General features: G+C 38.4%; 1 protein-coding gene across 1 annotated transcript in view; it reads right to left on the bottom strand.

Annotated features, from left to right (window-relative positions):
• Positions 1-20,691, bottom strand: part of stxbp5l (syntaxin binding protein 5L) — a 353,464-nt gene that overhangs the window by 159,669 nt on the left and 173,104 nt on the right. Inside the window, exons 8-9 of the mRNA XM_059968451.1 lie at positions 14,847-14,970; positions 5,259-5,337 (exon numbers count right to left, since the gene is read on the bottom strand). Of these exons, the coding sequence (XP_059824434.1) occupies positions 5,259-5,337; positions 14,847-14,970 (203 nt within the window). The remainder of the gene's footprint in view (positions 1-5,258; positions 5,338-14,846; positions 14,971-20,691) is intronic.

The raw sequence follows: 20,691 nt of genomic DNA, 5'->3' as shown, positions 1-20,691 counted from the left end.
CACAGTGAATGGTAATGCACTGGGAAGTGTAGTAGAAGAGGGTTTTGGGAATACAGATCCATCCATGAGTGTCATCACAGGATTATAAAGAGAGCTTTTGAAGCATTGCTATTCGTAAATCAAAATATTGAGTACAAGAGTTGGGATGTTATAGTCAAGTTGAATAAGCCATTGATGAGGCCTAATTTGGAGTATTGTCTGCAGTTCTGGTTGCTTACATACAGGAAAGATATCAATAAGATTGAAAGAGTACAGAGAAAATTTACAAGGATGATATTGGGACTTGAGGACCTGACTTACAGGGAAAGGTTGAATAGGTTAGGACTTTATTCCCTGGAGTGTAGGCCTTTGTTTCAGCCTGCTCTTACTACATTGCACTTATTTCTTCTCATCTTGACTCCTCTTTCTTTCCTTACCCAGACCCATTCACTTACATCTGTGATTCATCTGATAGTCTCTACAATTTTGATAGTTCCTGGTTTCCTGATCTCAAACAGCTCATTTTCACCACACATGTCCAATCCTTCCCTTTGTCTGCATCTCAAACCAGCGTGGTCTGAGGACCCTTCACTTCATTCTTGAACTGAAGTTAATCAACCTCTTTCCATCACTATTCTCCTTTGCCTGGTTGAACTCACTCTTACATTTTCCAGCTCCACTCGCATCCTCCAAACCAAAAATGTAGTTACAGGAACTCCCAAGCTAACCTATCTCTTCACTGGATAAACAGGTCAGTCCTATTATTTCAGGTTTTAGATTCCTCCCTCAACTTTAGTGTTACATTAATAAAAGCACTGGGATTTCATAGGATTTGAAAATTCATTATCTTTGCTGCCAAAGTCCAGCCTGTTCTCACTTTCACATGACCAATATTGCCCTTTCCTTTCCCTTTCTTTCCATCTTTATCTCTATCTCAGAGGATGGGTTAGTAACCAATAGCAGCCCTTCAATTTTCATGGCTACCTCAAACACACTTTATTTTATTCTGCTCTCTATAAACACTCTATTCCATTTCCCCATCTTCCGTCTCCACAGAATCTGCATCAATAAAGTGACTTTTCAAACTGGTAACTTTAACATGTTTTCCTTTTTCCTGACAACGACTTTTCCTTCTGCCACAGCTGACAGAGCTGTCAGCTAAACTTCCTCCACTTCTTGTCTTTCTGCTCTCATCCTTCTCTTCATAGTTCCTCTGCCCCTACCTTCTAACTTCTCCAGCCTCCATATTCAGCAGACCATTTCTGCTTCCTGCAATGGCATTTCATTACTGAGGCATCTTCCCCTTCTCACCCTCATCAGCATTTTGAAGGGGCCTCTTGTGCTCTAATTCTATCTCCATCATTCTCTCCTTTTCTCATAGCACTTCCGCATGCAAACCTGCCATTTTGGAACTTCTCTTTGCACCATCTAGGGATCCAAACTGTCCTTCCAGGTAATGCTGCAATCTACTGACACTTCTTCCAACTTTACAATGTAGTGTCCTCTACACTGGAGAAATCAAACACTGATTGGGTAACTGATTCAAAGAGCATTTGTTCAGTCTTTAGCGATGACTCTAAGCCAGAACCATGGCCAGTATTTTACTGCTCCAACAAGCTTGTACTCTGATTTTACCGTCCACCTCACACTTTTGCTCCAACATTGCTCAATGTGTGGAAATCAAGAACCATGTCTGCAGTATAACACATTTAAGCCACGATGACATAATATTGAATTTAACAATTTCAGGCAGTAATTTTTTTTCTTTTCCGCAACACATGTGGCTGTATCTTTTGTTTCAGTTTATCTTTTTTTATTCTTTTATAACTTCAACTGCTGCATTTAAAAGTAATTGTTACCATAACAGCTTCAGTCTGCATTCTATTAAAGTTCCACCCTATCTATTTTCTCCATCCTAATCTCTCCTTTCTACAACTTAACACTTTAGAAAAGTTCTCCCCCTTTCTCCAGCTCAGATGAAGGGTCTCTGAAGTGAATCGATTCCTTGTTTAAGCTGCTTGACTTGCTTAGAGCCTGTTTTACTTTGTTCGGTTTATTAATTCACAAGCAATGTCTTGCATTATCGTATTTTCAGTTTTGTCATAACAAGATTTATATGTAGTTACAATTTTTAGCCTTAAATTCATAAAGTATTATAATATTCCAGTCCTTTAGCCAAACCATTGTATCTGAGGGAGACTGACTGTTACCCTTAGATGCATCTCATCTAAATCTGGTGATTTATAATCTTCAAGCCAAGCCTTTATTACGTTTATCAGTGGTTAGTCTTTCGAATATCTCAACAACCTCATCTTTTTTTACAACTTTGTTAGAATTTGACTAAGTATAGAAACAAAGCAACATAAAAAAGCATTTCTCACATTTCTTAAACACTCCAGTGAAAGGTCATTGACTAGAAATGTCTACTGTTTCTCTTCCCACAGATACTGTCTGAACTAATTCTGCGCCGAAGAACTGAATATTCCTGGCATCATTCTAACCCATCTAGAAACTGACAATTTATTTCAGCAACATTCTTCTTTAACCTTAACTTGTTGTCTCTGGAGTCTCAAACAGTCTTTTAGCACTTCCTATTTCTTATCAACAGTCCGTGAATGCTTTGATGAGATCCAGCTCTGCATGAAGACTACTTCTTTGAATCACCTGAGTTTTCAATCTCTGATGAATCACAATATCAGTTAATTAAGAAAATTGAAAGCATTGACTTTGTTTCCCTACTACAAAGTCCGTTCTCATTGATTCTGTTCATTTCTCTCATCACTGCCTGAGCTGAACCAGACTGCTTATGACCATGATGTATTCTTGATCCACTTACTCTCTTTAAAAGACCACCTAACTCACCTCCATACCATTGCCGATTCCTCTGTGCATCAACCCTTTTGCCAATGAAGCTTTCAATCATTTACATAACCTGAGACTAGATTACAGAGCGTTCATGTTGGCTAGCATCTTTTCTTTATCAGACTGAAGAAAAAGACCATAGCTGTATCTTAGATCAAGCCCCAATCACCCAAATCCCTGGTCTAGATGATCTTCAATTAAAATGCCCACTCATCTTCAATTCTTCGATTGACAGAGGTCTTCTTCTTACTCTTTCCTTTGGTTTGTCCTATTGCCTTCAATGTTTACTATATCATTCCACCTTGGCAAAGACCAGAGCCCTGGTTGCACTTCTATGCTCAGCATATAGGCAGAGACTGAGGACTGCAGCACCAGCGGTGTGGACAGCAAAGGTATGGGCAAGGGAGGCAGAGGAGTATTTACTGGATTGCTTGCATTGGTGGACTGGATCATATTCAGGGATCCATACGTTTTCAGATCAGAAAGAGTATACTTCAGGCATCAATGACATCATAAAGACCTGTGTGGACAGGTATGTGTCTTTGAGAACATACTGAGTCTTCTCAAACCGGAAGCCCTGGATGAACTGGAAGGTTCGTTGTCTGCTGAGGGTTAGATCTGTAGCATTCAAAACTAGTGATCCAGAACTCTATAAGAGATCCACATATGATCTACAGAAGTCCACCATGAGAGCAAAAAGGCAATTCCATGTGAAGTTAAAGACACAATCAAATGCACAGCAGCTGTGGCAGGGTTTGCATGCCATTACCTCCGACAAGGGGAAATGGTAGTGATGTTTCACTCCCTAATGAGTTCAAGTTCTTTTAGGTATGCTTTGAAAGGAAACCTGTGTGAATCCCTACAGAATCTGGCAACCCTGTGATCTAATTCTTTCAGAGGCTGATATCAGAACATCCTTCAAGAGGGTGACTAGGCACAGCAAAAACACCGTCTATAAATTTGCTGGTGACACCACTGTGGATGGCAGAATCTCAGATGGTGACAAGGAAACACGCAGAAGTAAGATAGATCAGCTTTCACGGCAAAATCTTGTAAAAGCAAGGAAATGATTGTGGACTTCTTTAAGGGAAGAACATACTCCAGTCCTCACTAAGGGGCCAAAAGTGAAAAGGGTGAGCAGCTTCAAGTACCTGGACATTAACATCCAGCACATTGATACAATCACAAAACGCATGACTGTGGTGCTGCTTTGTCAGGGGTTTCAGGAGATTTGTTATGTCACCAAATATTCTTGCAAATTTCTATAGGTGTACTGTGGAAAGCAATTGGGAGTGGTCGCCTCACATACTAGTATGGATTGCAAAAGGCTGCAGAGGACTGTGGGCACAGTGAGTGCCATCATGGGCGCAACCCTCCCTATCATTAAGGGCATCTTCAAGAGGCAGTACCACAATTAAAGACCCTCACCATCCAGGACATGCCCTCTTCAGTTTACCACCATTGGGATAGAAGTACAGGAGCTTGAAGATCCACACTCATCATATTAGGGCAGCTTTTTCCACCCTACCTTCAGATTTTTGAATGGTCCATGAACCCATGAACATTTCCTTATCATTTGTCTTTCGCACTATTTATTTTTTGTAACTTATTGTATTTTTTAGTTATAATTATGGCTTGCACCACATTGCTGCTACAAATCAATGAATGTTACAACATATCGATATTTATGCCTTGATGTCAATGCTCTGAAGTCCTCATTTTCTTAAATTATGAGAGCTTGGTCTTACTACCTTTACCAAGCTCTCGTAATTAAAGTGAATATTAAAGCACTACAAATACCCGAAATCTGAACACAGGAAAATGCTGGAAACATTCAGCTGGTTAGGTAGCATCTTTTATAAATGACCCACAGTTAATGCTTCTGCTCAAAGATCCTTGAACATTCTGATGAAGGACCTTTGACATTAAGGATCTTTCCACAATGCTACTCATTGTTCAGATTTATTCATGAAAAATGGCTTCTTAGTTACATTGATGAAAGATTGCAATTTACTCTTTGAAAATTTCTGCTATGAGTTATTAAAAAAAAGGTTCTGTGGTTTGTGCAAGGAAACAAATCATCAGAGACATCATGTAACATCTGCCAAAAATGGCTTTTTGTAGAAGAGTTAGATTTCAGATGTTAATTTTAATCTTCCAAAAACTATGATCTTATTTTGAGAACTATCAAATTAAAATCCAAGTGGAGACACAAAAATATCACAGTAAGATTATTGTAAATTATAAAATTACAGACCAAAAGGTTTGTAAAGAATGCAATATGGCAAAAGCAACAGTTGTGAACAATTCATCTAAACAATAAAGAATTAGTCCACAATTTGTTGCAAGTCTGGCAGATTGTACAATACAGAAGTAGTGCTTACATCAAGCTGCCAAATACAAAATATTATACTTGCCTATTTCTGCAAGTCTTATGATCTACTTTTAGGATTGGTTTGCAAGACTCAGGTTTCTTACCATCTCGCTGGACTTTACCTGTTAGTAAAACAGCAAAATGAAAAACTGTAACTGATAAAGCACTCATTCACAAACACCGATATATTAGGCACCAATTATTCCACCATTAAAGTCAATGTGGATTAGCAATAAACATCATCAGGATTTAGTTTGATTTTGTACTTTATGTAGAAGACAACATTCTGACCCGACCAAACTAATGTACTATTCTTGAAAATGCTGCAAAACAAGAATCATACATGAAGCAGACAAAACAAGATATCACACTTTACTATTTTAAAAAAGTCTCATCAGCTTGTGTTTTTCCAGAGAGATGTATTGAATATTGAGTTGTTGAGAATAGATACAATAGTTGATCTTTTTCTTTCAACTATAAAGATGAAGGGATTTTCACTTAATCTTGCATCTTTTTCCTCTGCAATATTCAAAGCAACTTGCTCATTTCCTTTGATGTTTGAACTTAACGTAATTTTCCAACCTGAACTTCTTCAGCTTCTCAGCATGCAAATATAAAGTCACTGTCATTCTGCTGCTCAGCCACTGAGGTTTATGTGACCTTGGTTCTGGAATGAAGCCACTGCATATTGATCAGTTTCCCCATTGGTGCAGTAAAATTATTGACTGTGAAGTGCAGCACTGCAGCACAAAAGATTGGGGGAAAAAACATCAGGGAATAACACAGATTGCATCTTCTAGTTCACTTGATCTGGATCATGTCTTATGGAGTGTCAGAAACTATAATGGATATTAAGATCTGTGGTCATCGAGCTTGAGAACAGTTCTCCATAATCTTTTTGAGTTGATGGAGTCAAAAGCTTTTGTGAAGGCAAAAACACCAGGTATAATGGTTGACACTTTCAAAATTTTTCCCAAGTTGTTTGCCAGTGAGGATCATATTCACAGTGACGCTCGGTGGTTGGAATCAGTATTTTAGACACTGGGACAAGGGCAAGGACATACCTGGAAAATCTGAACCACTTCTCATACTGTATAAAGTCATATCACAGTAATGGCAGGTATTAATGATATAACTCACCATTACCTGCAATGCACCAGTACCGTTTCTGGCCTATTCTGGAAAAGGGTGTCCAATGATCAAGACCTCAAGTTTTCTAAAAACTCATGGTCTATGGGGAGCAGTGATCCAGGGTGTGATTGAGTTGTTTAGCACAGAAACAGGACCCTTCGCCACCACATTCATGGCAATATTGATACCCATCTATACTAATCTTTATTTACTCACACTGAAAATGTACCTTATACGTCCTGACAACATCACCATCTCCTCTGACAACTACTCTCTGCATAAGAAAAACATTAAATCCTCCTTAAAACTCAATCCTCTCACTTTAAAACTATGCCTTATTGTTTTAGTTGCATGGCTTATCCCTTCTTAAACAAGCCATTAGAAGTCAGAAAAAGAGCTTTTGGCACATTTGCCTTAATAAATCAAAAGTGCTGAGTTCAAGAGTTGGTATGTTATATTGAAATTGTTTAAGATGGTGGCGCGGCCTACTTTGGAGTTCTGTGAGCAGTTATGGTCACCTACCTACTGGAAAGATATCAGTAAAACTGAAAGAGTGCAGAGAACATTCACAAGGATGTTGCTGGGACTTGAGGATATGAGTTATAGGGAAAGGTTAGGATATTATTTCCTATAGCATAGGAGAATGAGGGAGACTTGATAGTAGAAAATTATGAGCAGTTTAGCTAGGGTAAATGCAAGCATGCTTTTTCCACTGATATTGGGAGAGAATAGCAACTAGAAGTCATGGGTTAAGGATGAAAGGTGAAATGTTTAAAGGTGGAGCCTCTTCACTCAGAGGGTGCTGAGAGTGCGGAATTCATTACCAGAGGAATTGATGGATGCAGTTTTGATTTCAACATTTAAGAGAAATTTGGATAGGTACATGGATAGGAGGGATACGGAGGGTTACGGTCCAGGAGCAGATCAATGGGACTATGCAGAATAATAGTTTGATATTGACTAGATTGGCTAAAGTGTCTGTTTCTGTGCTGTAGTATTCTACGACTCCATGACTTTATTAACTATCATCTAGAATCCTGACATTTTACTCATAGCAAAGATGCAAAATGTAAGGATCCCATCTATCTCCTCCATTCCATACCACAAATACTTGGGATATCGTATCTGGTACCTGGGGATTTATCAACCCTGATGCACCTCATGACATCACACACCTTCTTTTTGAAACGGACCTGCTCCAGGTTATCCACACACCCCTCCCTGGATTCACTATCTTCCAATTTCTTCCCCTAGTAAATGCAGTTGAGAAGTATTCATGTAGGAGCTCACACACATCACCTTGCTTCACATGTAGATTATACCTTTAGTCACTAAGGGGGCTTGCTCTTTACCTGGCAATCCTCCTGCATCTTAAATGTATAGAATATCTGGGATTGTCCTTAATCTTACTTGCGAAGGCTATTTTGGGACTCCTTTTTATCCTTCTAAGTTCTTTCTCAGATTCCCTCATCACACTCTTCACATTTCTGAAAACATTCCCGTGAATCTAGTTGCCTACAACTACCATATGCTCCTTTTTCTTTTACCTCCAATTAAACCTTCAATATTGTCGATCAAGGTTCCCTAATTTTACTTCTTTGCCCTTCATTTTTGCAGCACCAGCACTGCCATGACTTGCCCATTTTGGTATCCCAAGATAATGTCGAGTATTGCCCTGACTCCCACAGGATTATCTAACTTTCTTGGATATACTTAATAAATTCAGCCTCTTCTAAACCCCTTGCATAAGGCAATCTCAGTTAATATTGAGTAAGTTAAAACCCCATATTATTGTAAACCTATAGCAATTATACCTTTTATGATTTGCTTACAAGTCTGTCCCTCCAATTCCCAGTGACAATTAGTGTAACCTCAAAAGAATTATCTGATCTCTTATTCTTAAATTCCATACATATAGCATCAATGATAATTCCACCAGCACTTCTTTAAGTACTGCCATTATGTTCTCCCTAAACAGTAGTTTGACTCACCCTACTCTTTTGCATTTTCTTCTGCATTTCTGATACTCCTATAAGCCAGAACAATAAGTTTGCAGTCTAGCCTTTCCCTAAATGATATATCCACAACTGCGATATCATCATAATTCCAAGTACTAACCTAAACTCATCTGACTCTCTTGTGAAGTGCTTTGCATCAAAGTAGGTTAAGCCTGCCAGCTCTCCAATCTGTCTGTTTCTGCTCCATCCATTGGACTTGTCTGATTTATCCCCATCAATTCATTCTCCACCTGCTGCACCACCAATATGCTTTCCATTCCTCTGCCAAATTAGTTTAAAACCTTCTGAGTGGCAGAAGGCTGAGGTGTAACCCATTCTTTGTGCACAGGTTTCACCTACCTCAAAAGTGACCCTGATGATCCAAGCATCTAATGCCAGCCTACTTGTAACAGCTCTTTGGCCTCCACAACCTTATGAGGATTCAAGAAATTCCTACGTCAGATAAATTTGGATTTAATTTATTTATTTTTTATGTTGTAATATGTAATTGATGTAGAAAATTATATTGCACTAATCTTAACCAAACATTTATTGTATTTGTCATACTATCAAGACATAGTCTTGACCAATTTGTTTCTTCAATTTTAATATTCAAATCACTTTCCCATTTTTGTCTTGACTTATGGACTCCTTGTTTAATTGGATCCTGTTTTTGAATCAAATTATACATACAAGATATAAAGTTTTTAATCTTTCCTTTTTGAATTAAAATTTCCATTTCATTAGATTTCGGCAATAACATTGGTTGACCTAATTTTTCTCTTAAATAAGCCCTTAGTTGAAAGTAACAAAAAAAGTGTTATTTGATACTCTATATTTATTCTTTAATTGATCAAATGACATTAATATACCTCCTTCAAAACAATCTCCTATATATCTAATCCCTTTTTGAAACCAATTATATAAAAGTTGATTGTCCATTGTAAAAGGAACAAATTACAGGAACACAACTTCCTCATAATCCAATATTACTCTTACTAGGTGATATTGAAGGGATAAAACCAAAACCCAAACTAAATAAATATCAGAAAGAATTCATAAAAATTTCACTGGCAGTAGCTTGCAGTTACTTGGAAATCGGATACATATTTAAGTATAGATTGTTGGAAGAAAGAAATTTATGGCTGTATTCCATTAGAAAAAATTACTTATAATTTAAGAGATAAATATGAAACATTTCTGAAAATTTGGCACCCTTATTTACAAAAGACAGGACTAAATATATAGGTGCTCTGAAGATGAAACAATTGGTTACTTGGGGAAAGAAATAAATACATATATACTAAAGTTATTACGAACTCCATGGAGCATGTGGGGATCTTCCGATATCCAGGCACTCTTTCTTTTTTTTCTTTCTTTCTTTCTCTTTTTTTCTATAGGGAAGTTAGGGGGGAGGGGTTATGGGGAGGGGGAAGGGTTATATACATTTTTTTTCCATACTTTACTCTGTAATGACTTAAAAATGCAATAAAAAAAAGTTTTCCAAAAAAAAAGAAATTCCTACGTATTTTAATTAAATAAAATACCACCCCATTATCTTGTGTTTCTTTACTCAAGATTCCCCAGAAGTGGAAACATCTCAGCACTTAAATCTGTCATGACCTTATGTTCCAATGATTTCTCCCTATTCCTCTGGACTCCAGGGAAAAAGATCTATTTTTTGGCCACACAAAGGCAACCCTTTCATGCCAGGCCAATGCCCATTGCATTTAGGCTCAAATCAAAAATTTTCCAGCAGGCAGACTGGCATCAAACTCCAAAGACACAGGAAGAGGTTACCAGACTGATGTGGGAAACACTCTTAAAGCCTCCAGGGGTAAATTGCAAATTTTGCACTCAATTCTGGGAATTTTTTGGCCTTGGCAACTTAATAAAAAGGAGGAACATTTGGGATGGCACTAAGAACTTTGAGAGAATATGTAGAAAATGTGCAGAAACAGAATAAATGAGGGAAAGTCCACATCATCTCACACTCTACCCCACCAAATGACCACTCCCGACCTACTCCACTTATAGTTCCCACATTAGCTTCTTTAGTCACATCAGATCCCATTGAACTGGAGTGGAAGCATGTCATGCTCAATTACATGAACTGTCTAGGAAGAAATAATACATTGTTACTAGCTTATAATACTGATTAAATTTGTGAAGTATCTACATTTATATAACTACATGCAATGTGTCATAATTTTTCAACTTTCATAACATCATGCCTGTTAGAATGGAAGAACTAGAGAAAATCACAGTCCAAATCTGGATTACTAATTTCAGTTTTGCAGACTACTCAAATTTATCTTTAATTATTGTTTCAACCATTTATTCATTTCATCCTCTCTTTCAGTCACTGCCATTCTGATTTCTTATTCCAAGTTTCTTCATTTCTCTACAAAGTAATGTTCCTACAACACACACTCACTTTCTTTTGATATAGTTTTATTCAAGTGATTCACCTGCGGTTGCTGCTACCATAGTTCTGTCAATCACATTCATCAATGTACAAGGATTTTATTTATGAGTGATTCATTTTAGCCACTCTCAAGAATATAGAATCTTCAAACTCATTGTAAATATTTTCTTAATCTATTTGGGTTCCATTCAAAAATAATATAGTTAGTGATGCTACAATACAGAGATTGAATTATTTACAGTCTTTTTGTAAGCACACTCAAATCTGTAGCTGGTGTTCTTACATCTCACTCAAAAGACTTGTCAAGATCAATAAAATGGATTTTAAGGCCTACATGTTACTATGAGATAAAGTACATCGGTAGGCACTTTTAGAAACAATAAATAATGCAATTTTTATGCTCAGAAAATATCCAATATAATTGCTGAGACAGTAAATAAGACATCCTAGGATTCAATCAGAAAAAGCGGCTCCTCTGCATATGCAAATTCTGGGCCCAACTTCTCATTGAAATCGCCTTTGCAAAATCCCGAGCAGCTAAAGAATGGATCAATTTTCCTACTTCTAAGTGGGAATCAGGTGTAACTTGCTCCTTCTGACTATGCCATTTAGCCCTTCATATTATTTCTATCAAACTGTATCAAATGGTGTAAAGTTTAATTAATTTCAGCAGTGTGCAAATAAAGAATTGGAGCCACATTTGAACTGTTTTAGTAGAAAATACTTTGAACTAAATGACCTTTATTTCATATTGTAATACAAAACTGTCTCAAAAGAGTCACATGATGTCATTCTAATTTTGCTGGAGGCTAGGGTATTCTTGAGCCTACAGGGTGCAATTGATAATTCATCTGTATTCAAGTCCAAACCTTGTGTACCCAAGGGCTGAATACATCATGTGCATCACGATGATTGAAGACTTGGTTAAAGCAATATAATTTGCACAATTTTGCAAAACATAAAAATTCATTACATGAAGCAAAGCATTTATGTATCATATAACCAAACAATTAAAGTTAATCTGTACTTGAATCTTAGTTCCTCACTTCTGGATGTCCTTACCTAACAAAGTCCTCATTTTTGAATAGCCAGCAACCAAATTTTTAAACATACTATGTCAACAAATATACCAAGATGCCAAGCTCTAATTTTTTAAATCAGCAGCTAATTCTGGGATTAGGGTTAAAAAGTAAATACTCAATGTTGCCGTATATGATCCCAAAATGTCTTCTTTCTAATCTGTCTCTCCCTGAATGTTGTATAACTATAGGGAAGGCTGACAGCAATTAAATATCTATTATAACTGGTGAGGCAGAAAAAGAGGCTGTCATAGAGTTACATGGCACAGATTCATCCATGCTGACCAAGGTGCTTTCCCAAACTAGTCCTCTTTGGCTGCATTTAGGCCATATTCCTCTCAACCCTTCCTATCCATGTGCCTGTCCAAATGTCTTTACAAAATTATAATTGCACCCACTTCTACCACTTCCTCTGGCAGCTCGTTCCATATACCTACCACCCTCTGTGTAAAATGTTTTTCAGGTGTCCTTTAAATCTTTTAAGATTTTGTATACTCCTGAAAAGGCCACCAATCAACCTCCTTTGCTCTATGGAAAACAGTCCCGGCCCATCTAGTCTCACCTTGTAACTCTTCTCTGGTCCCAGCAATGGCATTGTCTGCAATCTTTTCTGCACTCTTTCTGGCTGACTACATCTTTCCTATAGTATGATGATCAGATCTACACAAATATTCCAGGTGAACACTGTTCTTGTACTCCTGAATCTCTCTGTTCAACAACACTCCCTAAGGCGCTGTCATTTACTGTATACATGCTATCCTGTTTATCTTCCCAAAACTTATCACCTAACTTTTGTCAGTCTTAAATTACATCTGCTATTCCTTTGCTCACTTTCCCTGTTGATCCAGATCCTGCCGAAATCTTAGAAAACCTTTTTCAGTTCACCAAACAGCTATAAAGGACCCTGGTCAGACCCCATTTGGAATATTGTGCTCAATTCTGGTCACCTCACTACAGGAAGGTTGTTGAAACCATAGAAAGGGTGCAGAGGAGATTTACAAGGATGTTGCCTGGATTGGGGAGCATGCCTTATGAGAATAGGTTGAATGAACTTGGCCTTTTCTCCTTGGTGTGACAGAGGATGAGAGGTGACCTGATAGAGGTGTATAAGATGATGAGAGGCACTGATTGTGTGGATAGTCACAGGCTTTTTCCCAGGGCAGAAGAGGTTAGCATGAGAGCGCAGAGTTTTAAGGTGCTTGAAAGTAGATGTCTGGGGTAAGTTTTTTACTCAGAGAGTGGTGAGTGCGTGGAATGGGCTGCTGGCAATGGTGGTGGGGGCGGATATGACAGGGTCTTTTAAGAGACTCATGGATAGCTACATGGAGCTTAGAAAAATAAAGGGCTATGGGTAACCCTAGGTAATTTCTAAGGTAAGGACATATCTGGCATGTTCGGTCAAAGAGCCTATATTGTGCTGTAGGTTTTCTGTGTTTCTATGTTTCAAAAAGTGGATCATGGCACCTCCTATAAATTCTCATCCAAATCAACGCACAAGAGTGGACCCAGCACAAATCCTTATGTCTCTTTCCACCAAGCCAATTTTGTAGTTTTGAATGGAGCTTGTATGACTTAACCTTCTGGACCAGCCTACTTTGTCAAACACTAAGTGGACAATGTCTACCGTCCTGTCCTTGTTAATCCTCCTGGTCGCCTTTTCAATAAACTCAATTAAATTCATGAGATCTACTGAGAATCCCATATCATTCTTTGCCTTTCCAAAAGCAGATAGATCCTGTTTCTCATAATCCCATCCAGTAACTTTCCCTAGTGAATAGTCTGCATTGGCTGGTAGTTTTCTGGCTTGTTATTAAATAAAGTAAATTGCAATTTGACTTATTATTATATAATCATTAGCCATCATCCAGTCTTCTGGCTACCTCACCTGTGGCTATGGAGGCTTCAGTTAGCCCCATGCAATTTCTTTCCTTGCTTTTCACAACATCTTGGTGCAATTGGTCATGCCTTGGTAATTTATCCATTCGTATGCACCTCAAAATCAATGTTGATATGCTTCAGGACATCTCTGCTCTCTTTCCCCAAATTCTCAACGTGCTCTGACTTTCTTCATATTAAATGCATTCATCTGAGACCTCAACCATCCTCAGTGGTTCCAAGCATAGACGACCACACTGGCTCATGAAGGACTTCCTTCCTTCCTAATTACCCTGTTACTCTAATATACTTAGAGAATATCTTGGATTTTTTTTGTCTTCTCTGCCAAGAATAGCCTGTGTGCCCTTTTGCCCTCCCTCCACTATCTGATCTCCTTCTTTGGTGTTCTGCTACGTCTCTCATACTCAAGGGACTTGCTTGCCTCCAGCTGCCTATATCTAACACATACCTCCTTTTTTTCCTGATCATCTTTCTGTCCATGAAAAGTAGGTTCTTGCCTCTGCTAATACAAATTCAGAGCCTAATAACTTCTTGAAATTCCCTTTGCAAAATCCCTCGGCCAAATACATTCAGGAAGACATGGTCTACCGGTAGCCTAACCAGCAACCCTAAAATTGCTGGCTGAAAGCCAACTCTAAAAAGGTAAATTTAAAGAAACACTCTCTTGGATATGGAGCAAACATAGACAGATACTGCTCTCCCTTCCTCTAATACCTATTTCTTCAAGATAATTTAATTCCTATCCTCTTCAAGTCACTTCCCACCCTGATCACTGCTCTCCCTTCAAAAGCCATTTGTTGTTATAAACCACGAAGAGACTAACAATCAAAATCCTTTGACGGCTTGATCCTGAGTAAGTGAGATATGATGTGCCTTCATACTGCATAACTTTACTGGCACAAGTTAACTTATTTCCTGTTTGCTCCAAGAGGGTAGACTAAACAAACTTATATTCTATTGGAATGTATTCATTTAATATAAGAAACAACAAATTCTTTTATAAGTGTTGTACACCATTTTGCAATTATTTTTTATGTGACATTATACAAATTAATGCAAAGTACACCATCACTCACCGACTGGTTTTCACAAGTGCTTACCATGTGGTACTATTAGCTGAAAAGGTTTGTTTGGGCTTTTCAAGTTCCAAAGTGTCAAACTACCATCTGAGTGGCTGCACATGAATTGCTTCCCTTCATGATGCCAGCTGATAGAATGGATAGCCTAAGAATAAAGTTAAAGTGAGTACATTGTACAGTATATTTTGGGTATTTATAATGATTCACCGTGTCCTTAAAACAACATAATACTTGTTGCAGATTTCTGTAATCTTGCATCTTATATTCAACAAACATAGATAAAAATTAAATATAATCTACCCATACACACTAAATTTTATTCCCCACCTAGGTAACAAAAACGTTCTATTAGAATTCAATAAGTTAAAAACATGTATTACGTAGCTGAAACAGTATCCTGTTGTTGGTTTCGTAACCTAGGCATGACATAGAAGTAATTTTAACCAGATAGTTAATTTGATCAACCAAGTTCTGCATTCACTTATGCATTCAGCCTTGCAACTCTGTAACCTTTTCACAAGACATTCTTTACTCATTTTACTGAGTCCCCATTTGGCATGAGCTCATCTCTGTCTTTTTCTGGTACCCTTCTCCCTGGATACCTGACAGATGAACAATAAAGGGGACACATTTGTTCACATATTTGAATCTTCATGCTGTGCCTCCAACCACACGTACAGTATTGCACATTTAAAGCACGTTTTCCTGTTTTTTTCCTCCACACTATTGAGAGATTTCCAAGATATAACAAATTCAAAGTGTGCAGTATGGATGGATAAGAATAGTATACCAGTCCTTTGACTCAAATGATGCCACTTTGTAAATATCTGTGTACAGTTCAAAAATTAAATCATTCACAAAATAGAGCTAATATATTTGAACAACGATTATGCTATATGAAATAATTTTGCTTTGAGGCAAGAATGTTTGTGATTTGACTGAAGAGTTCAATGATGGTCTGTGGTTGGCTAAAGATTTTGTGGTAAAACAGGTTTTTCTTCTGATGGACTTTAAAACTTGTATTCATTGATTATTAGATCAGTATGCAGGGTTTGATATCAAAGGGTCCTCATCTTTTAACTGTAGCCAGATTCCTGACTGGCCAAGAGATCTTTTTGAGATGAAAGTTTATTTATACCTAATATGGTGTTAGGTCCACACACACGGGACTCGAACCGCCATCAGGAGCCGCAGGCAGACGCGCGGCCCACTCGGGTCTGATGTCTCGTCTGCCCCGCTGGTCGCAGGGACCCATGGGAAGGGAGATTTAAGCACGCGAGTTTGTATCAGTAAAGTAGTGGTGCAAAAATAGAAATATAAAAAAGCAGTGGGGTAGTATTTATGGATTCAATGTCCATTTGGAAATCGGATGGCAGAATCATTGAGTGTGTGCATTCAGGCTCCTGTACCTTCTTCCTAATGGCAACAATGACTACGAGGCACATCCTGGGTGATGGGGCATTTAATGATGGATACCGCCTTTTTGAGGCATCACTCCTTGAAGATGCCCTGGATACTATGGAGGCTAGTGCCCATGATGGAACTGACTAAAGTTACAACACCCTTATTTTGTTCCCGTATAAAAGCACACATATACCAGACAACGATGCAGCCAGCTAGAATACTTCCACAGGACATCTGCAGAAATTCCTGAGCATCCTTGGTGACAAACCAAATTTCTTCAAACTCCTAATATAACTGCTGTTGTGCCTTCTTACTAACTGCATTGGTACGTTGGGGCCAGATTAGACCCTTACAGATGCTGATACCCAGAAACTTGAAAACATTCACTCTTTTCACTTCTGATCCCTCTGTGAGGACTGGTGTGTGTTCCCTCGACTTACCCTTCCTAAAGTCTACAATCACTTATTTGGTTTTACTGATGCTGAGTGCAAGGCTATTGCTACAACACCATTCAACCCGCTGCTCTTTCTTGCTTCTGTATGCCTTTTGATCACCATCTGAAATTCTGGCAAAAATTGTTCTGTTGTCAGTAAATTTGTAGATGGCATTTGAGCAGTGCCTAGCCACACAGCCAGGGTGTAGAGAGAGTAGAGCAGTGGGATAAGCACACAACCTTGAGGTGTGCCTGTGTTATTTGTCAGCGAGGTGGAGATGTTATTTTCCACCTCCACAGATTGTGATCTTCTGGTTAGGAAGCCAAGGGCTAAATTGAAGAGAAGGTACAGAGGCCCAGGCTTTGGACCTTTGCGATCATAACTGTGGAAATCACTGTGTTAAACGCTGGGCTGTTGTCAATAAATAACACCCTGACATGGTATTAGCAGTGTTCAGGTGATCCGTGACTGTGTGAAGCACCAATGAGATTGCATCCCCGTAGACCTAATATGGAGACTGGCAAATTGCAGTGGATCTAGATCTTTGCTGAGACAGGAGTTAATCCTAGCCATAACCAACCTTTCAAAGCACTTCAGCACCATAGATGTGAGTGCTACTGGATGAAAGACATTGAGGCAGTTCACTCTGATCTTTGTGGGTGCTGGTACAATTGTTGCTCTTCTGAAGCAGGTGGGAACTTCCATCTGTAGCAATGACATGTTGAAACTGTCTCTAAACACACCCACGAAATGGTTGGCACACATTTTCAGAGCTCTACTAGGTACTCCACTGGGGTTTGCAAAGGTTCACCCTCTTGAAAGAGGGCCTGATTCAGCCTCCAAGACAAAGATGAAATGATCACTGGATACTGCAGGGATTCTCATGGCTGTAGTTCTATTCTCCCTTTTGAAGCGTGCAGAAAAGGCACTAATTTTGCTACACATGATGCTAGGTTCCACTCTATAAGAAATAATGGCCTGCAAACCCTGCCAGAGTTGATATGCATCCAATTCCTCCTCCAACCTCATACAGAATTGTTCCTTTGCTCTTAAAATAGTCCACCATAAATCGTAACTGCTTTTCTTGTACAGTCCTGAATGCCACAGATCTAGCCCTCAGCAGACTATGAACCTCCTGTCAGTGACAGCTTTGGCATACTCATTCAAACTCAGATGTATCTCTGACTACAGTCCAGTCCATTGATTCAAAGCAGTTGCCTTAAGCGCTCCTGTGCCTCCCTTGTCCAAACTTGCTTTGCCCTTACGACTAGTGCTGCAGTCCAGTCTCTGCTTGTGCTCAGAAGTACCACTGGATGACCAAAGTGTCAGCGTGGGACAGCACAGTAAGCACTCGTGATTGTTGTGTAACAGTGGTCCCGCGTGTTAATTCCTCCAGTTCTACTGGTGATTTGTTGGTAATAGTTATCTAGAGACTTTTTCAAGTTGGCCTGGTTGAAATCTCCCAAAACGACAGCGAAGGCATCAGGATGTACTGGTTCATGCCTATTTATTATGTCAATAAGAGCCTGTTTTACACTGGCTTGAGGTGGAATGTACATTGCTACCAAGACGATCGCTGAAATCTCTCGTGGCAGATAAAATGGCTGGCATTTGATTGTCAGGTGTTCCAGGTTGGGTGAGCATGACTGGAACAGCACTGCAACATTTGTACACCAGAAGGAGTGATCATAAAGCATACTCTACCTCCTCTGCCTTTGCCTGACTCAGCAGTCTTATCTTAGCAGTGAATTATTAAGCCATCAAGCTATATTGCTGCATCCAGAAAGGTGGGGGGCATCCAAGATTCCGTGAAACAAAAAACACAACAGGTCCTAATGTCCCCCTCGTACAGCAATCTAGTCTGAGATCTTTGATTTTATTTACCACAGACTGTACATTTGTCAGCAAGATGGTCAGCATTGGGAGTCAAAAGCCATGCTTCTTTAGACGAATTTTTAAACCAGAGCAGCATCCTTTCTCCGCTCTATTAAAGGGAAACTGCACCAGTGAAACAAAAGTCAGAGTCAGTTTGAGTTTCGTCAACTTTGAGTAGCAATAGATTCTTAAATTGGGTAGATTCTACTAATATTCAACAATACTGGCCAGAAAAGAGAAGAGAATCACTCCTGTAGCGTAAGTAATATGTGAAAGCTGCTTCTATTTATCGCAACATTGGGCAGAAAACCCTCTGAATGAGGCCACACAGAATAAGAATCTTCTCTGTTGGGTTGTGATGCTACCTTATACAAACTAATAAAGCAGCTATTTTAGTTTTATAATTTTGTTCATGGGCTGCATAAAATACTTCAATATTACTTTAAATACTTCTATTCATTATTATGTTATGTTTTTTTATATATATATGAAACTTAATAAAATGATTGAAAAAGAAAGAAATACTTCTGACTTTCTCTCAACTTGTACAATATAAATTTACTTTTCTCTTCCCAACTATACTCTTTATTAATTATATTTTGATAGTTTGCTTTAATTTTTTAATTTTTTATTAATGCTAATCCAAAATTTGTCAGATAATATTGTGTGAAATTTTAACATGAATTTCTGTATTTATCCAGGAAATTAATCTATATCCCAATTATTGTTTGCACAGTGTTACCCTTTTTAATTTATCAGTGCTTTTTTCACTTAATCTCACCAAAATGAAATTTTACCAGTCAAGTATTTTTCAAGCTGGCCTGGTTGAATCTCCCAAAATAACAGCGAAGGCATCAGCGAAGGATTCCACTTCTTTTATATCAAAATTAAATAGTGGTTAAATTTCTGGATATGCTATATCTAGTTTTTCCAATTAATTTACTGGAATCAGAGTAGTTTTGTAGTTGCTTTAATTAGATTATTAGAACATACCTGAAATTATCATGGGGCTATTTGTAAAAACTCCTTCCCTGCTTTGAAGTTACCTTCGTATTTAAAAATAAACTATTTTCCAAATCTAAACTAGAATATTTTAAACTCTACTACCATTCCAATTACCTGTATACTTTCCCAGAATTTTTTTATTTAGACCCTATTAGCAACCATTCCTACCTTAGTTTGAGCTACATCTTGTAAATACAGAAGACAGTGCTAAAAATGTGTGCTTGTGTTAAAAATTGGCAAATTGGCAACGAAGGATATTGTCATAATTGACAACTGTGGAAGTATTAAATGGAAATTTTAAAAATGTTCATAAATATAATTAGCAAAATCATCTGCTATTCTAGTTAATATTGACTATACATGTCCATCTTCTGAAGTGACCAACAAACCACTTAAATTGTTAATTTAAGCATAACAAAACTAGACGATAATCTGGTATTGACCATGCACCACATCTGAAGAAAGCAAAGGGACATCCAGTTCAGTTGATCCTCCAAAGTGCTTTGGAGATGTGCCTACATTGTAAAAGCTGTCCCACAGTCTGGTCAAGCTGCAGCTTCATATGACACCATACTGTTTCAAATTTTTCCTGCACCATTACTTGTCGTGCACTGTTCCACTGGAAGAAATGACTCACTAGAGTAAGTGGTATAGTAGTTGCTGGAACAGGTGCCTTTGGAGTCCTCAATTTTGATTAGACCCCATGATGTGTCATGGTACTAGGCTAAATGCAGGAAAGGAGCTTTCCACATAATTACCAACTAACAGCTCTCACCATCCCCACCCCTACCTCAGCTGACCAAACAGTACTTCAGTACTGAACATAACTTGGAACTAGAGAGAAGCAAAGGCAGTAAATACGCTGTGGAGTACTTCAGTTTTCAACACCAAAAGTGCCTTGCTGTCTCTATCGCTGATTGACCCATAATGGATGTGGCTGCTGAAATTGATTTGCAGATGAGGAGAGAGAAGCATGGAATTAGTGTGACCTTGTTCTTGTCAATCTACAGTCAACATATGGCCATGATAGCACAATCTTTATGGAAATTTCACACTGATGACATCCTCCATCATGTTAAGGGGATAGATTCATAACAACTCCAGGAGCACGAAACTGTGTTTTAATAGAGTGCATGGGCCCTCAGCAG

Source organism: Hypanus sabinus, chromosome 4 (assembly GCF_030144855.1).
Source record: "Hypanus sabinus isolate sHypSab1 chromosome 4, sHypSab1.hap1, whole genome shotgun sequence".
Classification (NCBI taxonomy): domain Eukaryota; kingdom Metazoa; phylum Chordata; class Chondrichthyes; order Myliobatiformes; family Dasyatidae; genus Hypanus; species Hypanus sabinus.
This window is presented reverse-complemented; position numbering and strand designations above follow the sequence as displayed.